Here is a 15,371-nt window from a genome sequence, read left to right as displayed (position 1 = left end):
ATGGAAAGAGCTTTTTTCTTTAAAGCACACCATTTTTTAATCTAAAATAAGGTATGGAAGTGATTAATACAATAAAATTTGAAAATATTGAAAATGAATGTCATTTTCAAAAGTGGGTGAATATTATAGGTGACTGATGAAATGCGATAACATAAAATGTAAAGTACAGCACGTTTATATGTCAGTTTGAACTATGAAACATCCTTTTTGAAAAAGGTATGTAAGTAATAAATAATCAAAATTAAAATTTGTATAATTATCAAAATTTGATAAAAAATATGTTGATATAATTATAAATCAACACGAAAACAAATCTCATTTGAATGTAGCAGCTACATACATAACTGAATAATTACGAAACTTTACAGCTATTAAAAATATAAGAAATTAAATTTTATTTCTAATTCAAACGAATATTGGTAAGGTGGCGGGCGAATCAATTTTATTTGAAGCTCTGTAATTTCAATAATCGTTATTTGCCTTCAATTGTAAATATAAACAAAACGCGAAATCCACTTCTCAACCAATAGCGTTTTCGTAGCTTTAGCACAGTATCATTATCTGACAAATCACCTACATCTGAATCAATAAATCACATTGCAATATAAACCAATGAGAACTGTTAAATGACGTCAATATGATATATTTACATTGCGATTTAAAACAGCTACGGGAATAAAATTAGGCATATTTCAATAAGCTGAAAAGAAAATAGTTCACAAACAAATCGTCTGAGGAATATTATTATTATAAAAATAAAAGCTATGAATAAATTATAACCAATGCCTTCGATTTCATGAAAATTCTATTTCTATATAAAAATGTATAATTACGTAAGCATTATGAAAAAATTAGACTCAATAAATAAAATGTGGAGTTAGTCGAATTTCATTTAGAAATACATGCGTCATTTAATTTCTAACTGTAGCCATCACTCCTTGTCACGTTTTCCTTCTCTTTTGCGAATGTAAACATAAACCAGCTAAGTTGGAGGGGTATTTTTTTACAAATTATTCTTTTTTATATTCTCTTAACAGTTCAATGACTTATTGGCTGTATATAAGTGCTGCTGCTGCTATAGCAATCGCTGGAACATATATATTGTGGGGCCCATCTAATCGACCAAAGCAGAAAAAGAAAAGTAAGTAGTTTTTCCTTCTATTTCCTTATTAATTCTTAGTTGCCTTTACAGTTAATCAGCTCAAATGAACTTAATGAAACCTGAGTTTTTATCAAAACTAAAAATTTATATTTCCGAACTTTGTCAAATGACTACCTTATGTTACATTATATTTAGTAACTTCCCCTTATATTTTGTGTCATTTTAATTTTTTATTTCATATTTATCGAATAGCAATAGGAAATGCTATAAATTTAACAATCCTTTAAATATGTCTTATATTTCATTTAGCATAAAATATTATCATAATTAAACGGAACAAAATTTTATAACTTACACTGAAAGCATTTCATTCTTACTTTAATTTAGTAAATGATTGCAGAATTCAAATATGAAATTAAGGGCACATTAATTAAAATTTGAAATAAATGTAATCAGCTTGCCATATTTGTATTGGTTGTGTAATTCATTTTTCCTTTAAGCTTAATTCTTTGCAAAATATTCTTTCATTTTTATAGTTTAATCAAAACTTATATGTGTTCTAGTTTTAAGGTTTTATATTTTTTCTGACTTTTACATCAAGTTATGGGCTTTAGATGTATTAATATACTTTAATAACACTAACTTTCATTCCAATAATTTATTACATAAAGCGTGTAATTTTCATAAGAATTTCAACTAATAATTTATTATATTAATTCTGCACTTGTTATTCTGCAATGAGATTCATAACTCATTTCTGGATCATTTATACTATTTCAACTTTTGAAAGTAATTATTTTTAAGGATATCTTAGAAAAAAGGATTATGATAAATTCTTTAATTCATAATTATTGCTATGTGAAAGACAAAATATATTTGTATTTTTGGCTTGTAGATATAAGTTTCAATATAATGCGATAGAATAAACTAACCCCTTTAGTGACCAGCTTGTTCGCCCAGGCTATTGATTTTTTCTTTTTTAGGCTGTTAAATATTGATTTGAAATAAATATATATTAATGTTTCATTTCCTTATTGTGTAAGATTAAAAATGTGAATTTAATTGAATAAATCAAAATCAATTATAATGCATGCAAATTAATAAATGTGTATACTATGAAATAAAAACAGACGTGAAAATCCCATTTTTGTATTAATGTTCAAAGAAAGTATTCCTTTTAGCATAATTTTAAAATTAGTAAAATCATTCAATTGAATATTTTGATAAATGAGTTTGAATTTTATCATAACATTAAAGATTATTTCAAATTGTACATTAAATTAAAAAAATATTAATAATGAAGAAACTTTGTACAAAAATGAAATTGATATCATTAAATATACATATATTAGTTTAAAAATAATGATGAAACCATTTTTGTGATATTATAGTTTTGAAAGATATTAGTATTAATTTATGTAAATCATAGCAACTATCCATTTGGCCATGGTTAAGTTTATTTTTGCACTCGATTAGACTTTCATGTTTATTTCTTAATTTTTCGTGCATCTTCTTTCCTCTGAATGAATAGTTTTTGGCAAGCCCTACCCATAGCATTTCAAATATTTTACAGCTTCATTAATTAACTAAGCATTGGATTAAATGCTTCTGTAGAAACATACAATTAAGCAATCTGAAACATTCCTATAATGATTTATTTACATTTGATTGCTACCATTCAACAATATGTAATAAGAGCAATTTCTGTACCGCATACATTAGCATTTTATACCTATAGATATTTATATTTCCCAGTTATTATTTTTCCAGAAAACATCCCCCTTTCCCTAAAAAAAAAAAAAAAAAAAAAAGAGAGAGTGAGAGATTTTAACTTATTGATGGGGGAAAAAATATGTTGAAGCATACTTTAATTACTCAACATTACATGCATTACTTCTGCGAATATTTTATTGGTATATTTAAGATGAACGCACCATAATTCTAAGAATTTCACTCATTCTAACTAGCAGAATGCAGTTAATTCATATTTTCCTTTTGCAATCAATAAGAAAGATTTAGTGCACAAATATGTATTTAACTGACTAGTATAGTCAGATATATGCGAGAATATCAAAGACAAGGAGCCATCACATTGATAATCAGCCTTGGACTAAGATTATAATAATCAAGTCTTGGAATTGACTTGAGCATTGATTGTAATGAGTTTGAATTTAAACCAAGCAATGCTAGTTTGAAAGCTAGTTAAAAATAAATTAGGAAATCTCATAAAATTTTAAAAATTATTTAATACACATATAGTTGCATCCCTATTACTTATTTCGATTCTAAAATTGTCCATCAACCATATTAGATTTGCAATCAAAAGTAGCTTAAATTACAAAATTTTTAAAATGAAATTTAATTAAAAGTTAATTATTTTGTATTGCCCACATGAATATAAATACTTTTTAAGCTCAATGCATTTGTTATTTCAGACCTTTTCTTTTTACTATGAAGGATATATTTATTTAATACTTTGATTTAGAATTTTAATTAAAAAAAATCAGAAGAAAAAAAATAAGGAAGTATCACGCTTATAAATCTGCTACTACAGGGTGGCCAGCTGACCGGGGATGGTCGGTGAATTCCGGAAAATCGAGAAAAATCAGGGAAAAGTCTGAGAATCCAGTAGCAATTCAATTGGCATACCTGCCCTTTTAAAATGAAACATCGTTGCCAACGAATGAAAATCAAACATTTTCTATTATAGTTGGGTGAGTTAAAGGCCAATGCAATTTTAATATCATTAAGAATTTTTCTTATTTTGATGCAGAAATTTCATTTTGTTTTTGTAAATGATTATTTTTTATGTTAGTAAAATTATTGTTCAGTTTTGATTTGCATATTGGTAAACAGTATGGATAGGGGAGAGCCCACTGGAAAGAAGCGTATCATTTCATCTTATGCATTCTGCCAGTGTGCATATATTTTTGTACTGCATTTTTTGTGATTAAATTTGATAAATAGTTCTGAGATATGATGGTTGCCTAAAAGTCGATCAAGATGGGCATCTATCTTTTATTGTTAGTTAATATGTTTGCAAAAAGGGAGGGTACATAATTGAAGCTTATCTGAAATTCAGTAAGTGAAAATAATGCATTTGCTGTTTTTGTTTTTTTCTGAGCATTAAATTTTATAATACAGTTAAAAATATACTGTGCAATAATTAAATAAAATAAAGTGATGTCATTCTAAGGATATTAGATACATCTGAAAAAACTAATATAAATTTCTTTAAAAAATCTGGAAAAGTCAGGGGAAAATTGCATTCCTTTGCATTCTGAAGATTGTATGTCTTACAACTTTACATAATATATCTACATTAATTTTATAATTATATCAATAAATGTTGCCTTTTAGATTTATTTTTTTCCCCATAATTAGAAAAAATGTTAGAAAAGAATAACTAATCACTTGAGTTATGTTATATTTACTGAATACTACGATAAATATTTAAGATGTACAATCTTGCTGAAGTTTTATGCTTTGGATTCATTGTCATTGCAATAATTCTGAGAACACAACTCAAATTTCAGATTTTTGAAATTTTATATCATGTCACATGAAACATGCTATAATATTTTTTTCTGCATACATTCTGTCAGTTGTAACCTCTTATTGTGGCATCAAAGTTTCTACTATTCTTTTTGAAGTACTTTAACAGAGCTTTGTCTTTCATGATCAACTAAATTAACTGAATTACACCTCCCTCTTTTTACCAGATTCATAATTTGCATAAATTATGCAGAGAGAATTTCCATTTCTAAAAACTATATCTCCCTGTTATTATTATAACACCTATTGATAATTTTTTTAAAAAATTTGAATAATCTTTTTATATGTAGGTTGTCTATAAAAGAACTCTAGAGTTTTAAAAAATCATATCAAGTTAACAGTATGAATTTGGTCAGTATAGTTAATTTTAAAGAAATCAATAGCTCATCAAATTTTATTCACACCAATTTCAGTTTGTTTTTTCAACATGAGGTAGTGTTGCATGCCATTGACCTTGAAGTAATATTACCAAGTTTCATTCCTTAGTGCAGTGTGATGGCAATGCCACAACAAAAGGTTCGATGTGTTATCTGGCTTATAGAAACTGGTTCTGTTACCACTGTACAGAGGAACTTTCGGCATGAGTATGGTGGTAATGTGTTTACAGACAAAACCTTTCTTCGATGGCTATGTGCATTTAAATAAACGGGAAGTGTATTAAAGCAAAAGTCCTCTAGTGGGCTGAGAGTATCTGAAGAAAACTTCAATGAAGTCTGAAAAAATCATTGAAATGATGCAGTCTTCAATTGGGCCTATCCGAATCAACTGTTGATAAAGTAATTCACAAAAGGCTTCGCTTAATGATGTATGAGGTCCAACTTGTACATGAAATTAAACCAACAGACAAAAACAAGAGACTAGCATTTACTGTTACTATGCTAGACATGAAAGATACTAATAATGACTTTTTTTTTTTAATGTGATTTTTGGGGATGTGGCCACCTTTCATATAAGTGGCACTGTAAATTGAAACAATTGTAGAATTCAGGGTTTACAGCTGTCTCGTGAGTTCGTGGAATGTCAACGTGACTCGCCGAATTTTAATGTTTGGTTCGGCCCTATGCATAACCAAGTTAAAAGTACTATCATTTTCATAGAAATTTTTATAAATGGAGATGTCTGCTATGAAATGTTAGAGGAGCATGTTTTATCTCAGTTGGCTGATATTGAGATGAAGAAAGATCCTGTCTACTTTCAGCACGATGGAGCACACCTCACTTCAGTTTGACAACAAATGGATTGGAAGGGCAGGGCCTATTTTTCGGCTTCCAAGGGACCCGGATCTGACTCCATTAGATTTTTTCTTCTGTAGACATGTTAAGAATCTTGTTTACACTGGAAAATTCAGGATGTAAACCATCCCAGGCAAAAGATAATCACTTGAGTGGCAAACATCACTCCAGACATGCTGGCTAGGACATGGGAAGAGACTGAATACCGTTTGGATGTGTGTATTGCCACAAATGGGACACATATTGAAATGTATTAAATGGTAAAAATCTTGGTAAATTAACCGTTAAGTACATATATATAACATTAACTTAATTTTATGACAGAATTAAAAAAAAAAATTTCATCAAAACCCAGCCTAGTATTTTTTTTTAATGACATCCTGTATAATTTGAAGTGTCATCCTATTCTCATATCATTATAATCTGCTCTACAAAGATCATTAAATTAAAGAAATTTAATTTCAGTTTTCTGAATGTCTATATCAGATTTAATATTTCTTGTTTAAAAATTGATCTTACTGAGCTCTAACAAATGGGCACTCTCGTATTTGTGTTCAGACTAGTGATTTATTAGTTTTTCTAATGTTTACTATTTAGATGTAGATAAAAAATTTTAAGATTGATAAAACCATTTTCCAGGTTATTGTATGCAAACTTGAATTTTGGATGTCATGTTGATTATCTTAATGCTAGCATCCATCTGATAATTCTAAAAATCCACCATAAAATTAAATCTATGATTTACTGACGGTCATGAAATGGAAATTAATCTCTGCATTTGATCGACTAAACTACTATAAAAAATTTTTTTCTTCTACTGAATTCTGTTTGAGAAATGTAGCTGAATGTAATCAAAAGCATTTAACTGAGCAAAGTTTTCAAGAGTAATTTTCTTAGTGCCTATATATGTATATATATATGATATACATACGTATACATACAAGTGTTCATACTTATTGCTGCCTATAGTTAATTTTTAAACTTAGACATAGTTCCAATCAGAAAATGTTTTAAATGTCAGGAAGAATTATATTTTGTTTTTTGAGTGTGTAAATGCACATCTGAAAAAGTAACAAGTTCTGATAAAAAAAAAAAAAAAAAATGTTTTATGATTAAAGTTAACTCCATTATAATTGTGTAGCATAAATCAGGGTCATGTACAAACTGATTGAAGGAACAATTTGGAGAAATAAAACTGAAAATGGTGCTATAATTTTTATTGGTTTCTATATTCTTTGGAATTGTATGAAATACATGTTCACCTTATACACAAATAATAACAAAAAAATGTAATAAAGATTGTTAAATAAGAAACATGATGTAAAGAATAAATCATTTTTATTTTTTTTTAAAAGTTTAAAAGTAATTTTTTGTGATTTGGTACTGTTAAGCTTAGAATTAAATATTAGGAAGTATTGGATTGTATAGTGGAATTTCAAACCCCTTTAAACAGTTGAATCCTTTTTTGTTGTTGTTTCCCAAGGAATATTTTACTCCAAAGCTCGCAGACCACTCTCCTGGGATAATATTAGTACACCAATGAAAACAGATTATGTAGAAATATAAGTTTTAGTTCCATATTAAAAGAAATTTGATTAAATATCAGAAACAAATATTGTAGGTACTTGCACATTATGCATCAAGATTTTTAATTTTATGTATACCTGCAGCAAATTCACATTTATGTAAAGCATAGGTTCCCAAAGTGGTCCAGGTGGACCCCCAGGGGTCCATAGCAGACCACACGGGGGTCCACGTAGACGTGAAAAGAAAACGGGTTCAGAAGTTGTAAGTGGGGGCCCACGAAAAATTTTCTGGTTTTCATAATAAAGAACAAAAATTTTGGCTTGGATTTACCTATCAACGTAGGCAGGTAGCATCATTCACTAGGTAAATTTAAAAAAGGCTATCAAACATTTTGGCTGCCGGCAGAAATCCCCGAAAAATATCCTGGGCTGTGGGAAATTGCGCGAAAATTTTTGATAGCGTTTCCCTCGTCATATCTTGTCGAAAGAAGTTTTAGTGCCATTACCAAACTGTTAACAAAAAAAAAAAGGAGCAGATTGAACATCACAGAACGGGAAGATTTGAGATTACTTCTTACAAAACTGAAGCCAAATATTGATAATTTGCTGTCAATTCATCAAGTACATCCGTTTCATTAAAAGTATGACTATTTTTTATTGTTTATTTACATATCAGAGTTCATTGTTGATTTTTTGTTGATTGTTTGTAATAATAAATGTTTATAATTTTGTATAACCACAAGTATTATTTTAATAAATAGGACACAAAAAAATGTGCTACTTTTTTTTTCTTCTTAACACCCCCAATTTAGGGTGATATTTTTTAGGAGTTTTGGGAATACAATAGAAATGTAGCAGCAGAGGGTCTACCGAAAACAGTAAAACTTTGAAAGTGGTCCACGAGAAAAAAAGTTTGGGAACCTCTGATGTAAAGGATTTATCTAACCTTGCACACTGAACTAAATCAACATTAATAACACAAAGTTTGTTTTTTAATTCACAGATCTTACACTAATTATTATCAAAATATCTACAATTAATTTTCTAATTTAGGAATATTACACAGAATCTAATTTTTTAATCCTCATAATTTAGCTTAAAGGTCATTTATAGATGAAATATTTTTTACTGAAAGATGTTCCAATCGTATTATCTTTTTGCAACCCAAATCTCTGAAGAAAAGTTAAAAAGTTGGTATTTAATGTTATTGGCTTCAATACTTGATGGCATTCACCGTTTCTATCCTGGCTATCCATCTAGAGTTTTTTCAGGCTCATATAAATATTTTATTTTATTTTCTCCTTTATGAATAGTTGAGTTGCTCTAATTTTCTCACTGATATCAAACATTTTACCATCTCGTACACAGAATGTAAATATTTGCTAAATTTTGCACAAAAAGTATTAATAGTCTATGAAATGCAAATCAAAGATTGTTCTTTAAATAAAATAACTAAGGTAAACTAAGAAAAATAGATAAGATTGATTTAAAAAAATTTACATATTAAAAATATTTTCAAAGGAATTGTAATTTCTTTTCATGTAACGTATTTAAAAAAGTCTTACATTAGTAATTAAACAATGTGTAATTTTGATTTGCAAATGATTCTTTAGGATCTTTTGAATACATGAATTTAGCTGGAAAATTTGTCTAAAATAGCAACTTGCATTTCATAACTTGATAGGCTTTAATTATTGAAGAACAAGTTGTTTATTTTATTTTAAATGTTTCAATACCAAGACTATTTTATTTCATATGATTGATAAGACTAGTGGCTCTATAAAAAGCTACATTTTGTAACTTTTTGAAAGAAATATATTTATAAATAACGAAATATAATTATTTTTATAATTTAAAGCATTTTTTCTACCGGAACTTTATGTCTATCTCTAATGGTTTAGAAATTAGCTATTGGGATTACAATAAGAGTGGTGTATATGTATGTATGTATATTTTATTACTTTTTTAATTTATTACTATTAAGATTATAAATTAGTCTATTGTAAATAAAAGTTGGTCTTCACATCTTACCAAGCATATTATTCGCAGGTATTTCAAGTTGCTTCTTTCATGCAAAACATTATAGTTTATTATTATTATTATTAAGTACAGTAATTTTTTTAATTGTAAATACTACTGGCTGATTACTGATTCTCTCCTTAAAATTGCATTGTGTTTGGCTAGATGATTATATTATAGTTGTTTTTATGTATCAAAAGCATCTTTAAATAATAGGCCTGTTGAAAAACCAATATTTCTGCAATAATCCTTTTACCACTCATGACATAATTCCTTTAATTATGTTTTAATAATCTTATTTCTTTTTCTTTCATTTTGTATGCCTATATATTCATGTTCTTCTCATTGACTATATTTCAATGTAATGGAACTATGTATAAAATTGATCTTTCGTAATATGAATGCACGTTTTCTATTAATGATATCCTTACTTAATCAAATTACGTGTGTTTTACATTAATACCAAATGCAAAAACATTCATGTACACTTCTAAATCAACATATTTTTATTTAAACATAGTTTTTACAATGGTATCATCTATAAAAGCTTAGAGCTTTGAAAAAATAAACCTTTTTTTATACAAGAAATCATTATGTTAAATCTTGTTTCTGTCAAAATTCGAACCCACCTGATATAAATAACAAAATATTACTCCTAAGATATTTTTTTATATTGTCAGTTTCTACATTCATGACACATCCATATACCAAGCTTGCTACACCATCGGGAAGACAGGAAAAATCAAGAGAATTTAAAAGTCGTTTAAAAAAAAACTGGGGAAATGCAGGGTGATTTTAAAATATTCATAAAAATAGAGAATTTTAAGTTTATTTTTTTTTCAATCTAAAAAATGCTGATTTCTAAAGATTACAAGAATAAAAGATCATAGTCGTAGCTTCCAAAAACGAAATAATACCATTTGCGATTGTGTACTGCGGAAGTGCACACCCTTTCGTCACTTCCTTTTTTTTTTTTTTTTCCCTGCATAGATCATTCCTGTTTCGATTTGTGAGACAGTTGTTCTTTTCTCATGAGATTTCTGAATTGCAACTAATGAACATGTGTTTCTTTTGCATGATAAGGATTTTAAAACCTATGTAAAAATGGGTCTTTCTACGATAATCTTTTAAAAGTAGGAATTTATTTAACTAATAGAAAATTAAATCTGATCTGTAGGGCATACATGTCTGTTCGATTTCTAAAAAGGTTGATATTATATTAATATATTTTGTTTTCAATCAGAAGTAAATAACATAATTTTTTTCATTAGTTTGTCAAGACTTGTATTACTTACAGCTCCAAAGTTCTATAATGAATTTATCTATTTTGAATTTTTTTTGTTAACACATTATATCTTTTTTATTTGATTTGAATTTCATTCATTTTTTTCTATTTCGTGCATGATCAATGCAGCAACTTTTTATAGCCTCTTGATTTCTTGTTTTTTGTATAATAATGATAAAAAAAAAGTTTCATATATTGTCATTTATTCAATTTTTATTATCTTACATTTATTTCTTATTATACTCTTTAGGAATTTTAACATTATTTTGAGACTGGAATCTATTATTAATGATTTTGCATTATTGGATCATTTGAATTGCAATTCAAAATTCCATGCAGATCGTTTCTGCTTGTCTTCTCATATTCTTCATCTTTTCCTTTTTTGTCTCCCTCTTATTATCTTTTGACTGGTGTAACTAAGTTAACATTCACAACATCTGCAATGTTAGGTTTATATCTACCACTGCTGTCCTGTTACTTCAATAGTATATTTCATTTTTATTAAAAGGCATTTAAAGATATGTTTACTGGGTCTCCACATTAATATTTTTTTTAAATATGGTAAATATTTTCCACTTGAAATCATGAGAATTTCATTCCCATTGCACTTCAATCTTTTGAATGTTTGATTCCTTTGAAGTAGTATTTCTCCTTCAATGTGTTTTATCACAGCACGTGATGGATGGGTTTATTATTGATAAATGCAGCCAGTGAGTTTAATAGATAATACCTTTTCCTGTAATGACTTTAAAAAAAAAAAAAAAACACACTTTTCTGTTTCTGTTCCAACTAAAATTTCCACCTTAAGTAGACACCTTGAATTTTCGTTAACTTTAAATAAAAAGTTAATATTAAGATATATAAGATTTAGCAAGGTAAGAAAAATTAGGTTTTTTTTCACCAAAATAATTCACAAGGGATATATATATATGTATATATATAATCAAATATCAATGACTGCTTTTGATTGGTTTCAATAATTTAGTTCTTTTGATATTGTAATTATGACAGAATATGTTTCTCTTGTAATTTTCTAAATTTAATATTAATTAAAAATCAAGAATCTAGACAGTTCGAACTTTTTAAGAGTCTCAGATCTAAGAATCGTATGCAGATATATGTTTTATGAATGTGATGTTAATTATTAAATCATATTGAATTTTTAGATATATATAGGAAGAAAACTTAACTATATACTGAAATTTAATTTTGTATGTCAGTTAAGGAACATATTTATAAATGTTCTTTCAAAAGTTTCTAGTTCTGCATTTTAATATTGTATTGTTTAACATATTGATTTTAGATTTATTTTAAGAATTTAAGATATTTCATATAATTGGATGTATATAAAAACATTTAATCTTAACTATTTAACAGTTTCGTTGCATTAAAATTTTAGATTAGCTTAGTTAAGTAAATTTTCTAAGCTAATAAATTCCTTTTTTATTAATTTTAAATTTCACCATCATTTTCCTTATTTTAAAATATTAATACTTATGATAATAATGTTAGTATATGCAATGATATAATAGATTTTACAAGAACTGCTGGATTAAGATGGAACTGTTGGATTTCTTCTCATCAGAGTTAAATAAAATTTTTGTGGTTAATGATTAGGACATGAAAAGATTCTTCTGAATTAATGCTTAGGGTTTTTTTTTTGTGTGTGTGTGTGAAAAGGAGTAAACAAATTCAGTAGATTTGTAGTAGTAGTAGTAGTAGTGCAGCAAATATTAGATTATAGGAAGTAAACATTTAGGAAAATGCATTTTATGAACAAATTATACAGAAAATCATTCTATGTATAATATACATGAAATCCTATTATTTATGTCATGCCATCACTGAAAACTGCATGCAGTTTTTTTGTACTAACATACTCCTCATGCTCTTCTAAAACTGTTAGATTGTAAAAGAAACCATATTATTGTGAGTCTATAATAAGATTGAAATTCAGGTGAGAAAATTTTGAATAATTGTAATTAAAAGTAAATGGGAAGAAGTCATTATTATTATTATAATAATTAGATGAATTATGAAGCTTAAAAAATATTGTCACTGAATTTTGTGTATTTAGTTACTTTGATCTAAGTTTTGAAGTACAGCATACATTATTTGAAAGAATTAGATCTTCCTTCCTGAAAATGACCAGTTTGCTCTAAAAAACGCCACTCTTTTATTAAAAGCTATGGTATTTCAGATAAATTTGAAGTCAATTAAATTATTGAAGCATTTAAATTTTCAAAAGTCAGTAGCAAAAAATTGAAAATTAGTTTAAAGTTTAGAATAGATTACTTTAGTTTTCCCTTTCTGGAAAATTTTTCCTTTATTGCATTAAAATGTGTATGGGGGGAAAAGTCATTTCTAGAAATAGATTTTTGTAATATGTTTCTTGAAAAAAAATTTTTTTTTAACAAAATCTAATATGCAGAAGATATATCTAAGATGAAAGGAAAAAAGGTGAATAAACAGTGGAAAACAGTGACAAAGTTGCAAGTGCTTCGTTAATTAATTATTAGGGTGTTTTTTCCTCTTCTCAAAAAGTATATTTAACTGTTAGGTATTTATTCTCATATATTTTTATTTTGCAGTTTTAACTAAAAAAAATTTCTAATTTATATTGCTGTTATTGTTTGAACTTTATATAAATTATGCTCTACCAGATGCAAAAAAATTATTTGCTCATCTATCATATGAAACGAGTTACAAATGGATCATATGAAGCATAAACACCAAAATTAAAATGATTGCTCAGCTAAATTTTAGATAATCTCCATTTGAAGGAGTATAAATTATGAAAGCAATCTTGCACTTTCTTTCTTTCTTTTTTCTGCTTTCTGTCTTGTATTACTTTGTGTGTCACCATCTGGTCATGTTTTTAACTAAGAACTTTGAAAAGCATCTAAAAATTAAATCTTTTGTGACATCCTAACAAAGAAAAATAAAGCTGTCATTTAAAACAAACTCATCATTTTCTCTTATATCAGATTTTTTATTTTATTAGAAAAATTAGATAGTTGACTGTATTATATTTATTTTTTTCTTATAGAGTTAAAATGCTCTCATATGAACTTGATAAAATTCAAATGACTGAAATGTAAATTTTTAGGTACTAAGCTGAATTAACTCTGTTCTCTTGAAAGTGCATTTCAGAAAGTTTACCATAACAAATGTATTTTTACTGGAAAGTTTACATTCTTTTTTTAGAATTTATTACTTATCACTTATTGTATTTTCTTTGAAGATTTATTATCTAAACATAATAAATCTAGAACTTCTTAATGGATTAAAATTGTGCCACTTTTTAAAAACAAATTTAATTTAAAAATATTTTGTTTGCAAGGTAATAAATTACTTATTAATTTATGTTCCATTATATACTAGCAACTTTTTGATGACAAGATAGGTTCACTGTTTTTATTGACTATTAAAAATTTCAATTAAATTTCTAATGTGTAACTTTGTCTTAAAGGCTTCATCAGCAAAATATTTGTTGACTTCAAATTTTATTAGACATATAATTTGTACCATTTTAAGAAGCATTACAATATTATATTCATTATGCTATATATTGCTTGAATCTGTTCTTATGTCTCTCAACGTAAAACAGACTAAATAATGAAAAAAATGACTTTTCCCTGAATCAAAATATGTTCATAAATATGTAAAGATAGAATCATTCAGCATTGAATGTAGTTTGTAATACTGAATATATTTTATAATTTCTGGAATATTTCCAAAGATTATATAATAAAAATTCTGATTCATTAAAAATAGTCGGTCTACTACAATACAAAAGCAATTTTCAAGATAGAAAAGTGGTATATTTTAATATATCCAATTATATTACAGAAAAGACAAGCAATGTATATAAGTGATAGAATAATAAAGAAAATCATTGTTTACTTCTGGAATTAAACCTTAATTGTAAGAATAACAGAATTTTAAATTTTTCATTAAAAATATTGCTTAAACAAACCCTAGTAATATGCAAAAAAAAAGCAAAATTTTCATGCCAGGATCTTTAGCAATGAAAGAAATAATAATTTTAAAAAAAACATATTTTGAATTTTATTGCAACAATACAATGTAATTTCAAAAAAAAAATCTGCTTAAAATATATTTTATTTAATTTAAACAAAATATAGCACTACTACTATATCAAACTATATAATTAAAAAGATAATTATTTGAATTTAGATAATGTAAAATTTTTCATTCTGTAATATTTTTGAGACATTATAGTAGAAAAATATCAAAATTTCACTTAATTTTTAATTAAAATTTTTAAAAGCACATAACAATACACATCCTCTAAATTAAAAATACACCTGTGCCAAATTTATTTGACAATAATGGTATGCCTTGTAGAGTGTCAACACACACTCATTCTCCTTAATTATTAGTGGAAATTATAGAAAATTAAAAATCTGGTTCTATAAAAATTGACTCAAGAATGAATTGTACATTGCAGATTAGTTATTCTTTAACAGTGACAAATATTATTGTAAAATATAACTTTTTTTATAAGTGTAGCAATTGCCAAAATGTGTGGAGGTGTACCAAGTTTATGTAAACCTCATGTTTCATGCCATATGATTATTGTAGTGAATTTGACTACTATTGTGTTAATAGAAATAATTATTAATGAA

At 26.6% G+C, this 15,371-nt stretch overlaps 1 protein-coding gene across 1 annotated transcript in view; it reads left to right on the top strand.

The window, feature by feature from the left end:
- Window positions 1-846: 846 nt before the first annotated feature.
- The window catches only part of LOC129969331 (ubiquitin carboxyl-terminal hydrolase 30 homolog), a 41,148-nt gene continuing 26,623 nt past the window's right edge, over window positions 847-15,371 (top strand). Inside the window, exon 1 of the mRNA XM_056083859.1 lies at window positions 847-1,141. Within this exon, the coding sequence (XP_055939834.1) occupies window positions 1,042-1,141 (100 nt within the window). The 5' untranslated portion in view covers window positions 847-1,041. The remainder of the gene's footprint in view (window positions 1,142-15,371) is intronic.

Source organism: Argiope bruennichi, chromosome 5 (assembly GCF_947563725.1).
Source record: "Argiope bruennichi chromosome 5, qqArgBrue1.1, whole genome shotgun sequence".
In the NCBI taxonomy this organism is placed as follows: domain Eukaryota; kingdom Metazoa; phylum Arthropoda; class Arachnida; order Araneae; family Araneidae; genus Argiope; species Argiope bruennichi.
This window is presented reverse-complemented; position numbering and strand designations above follow the sequence as displayed.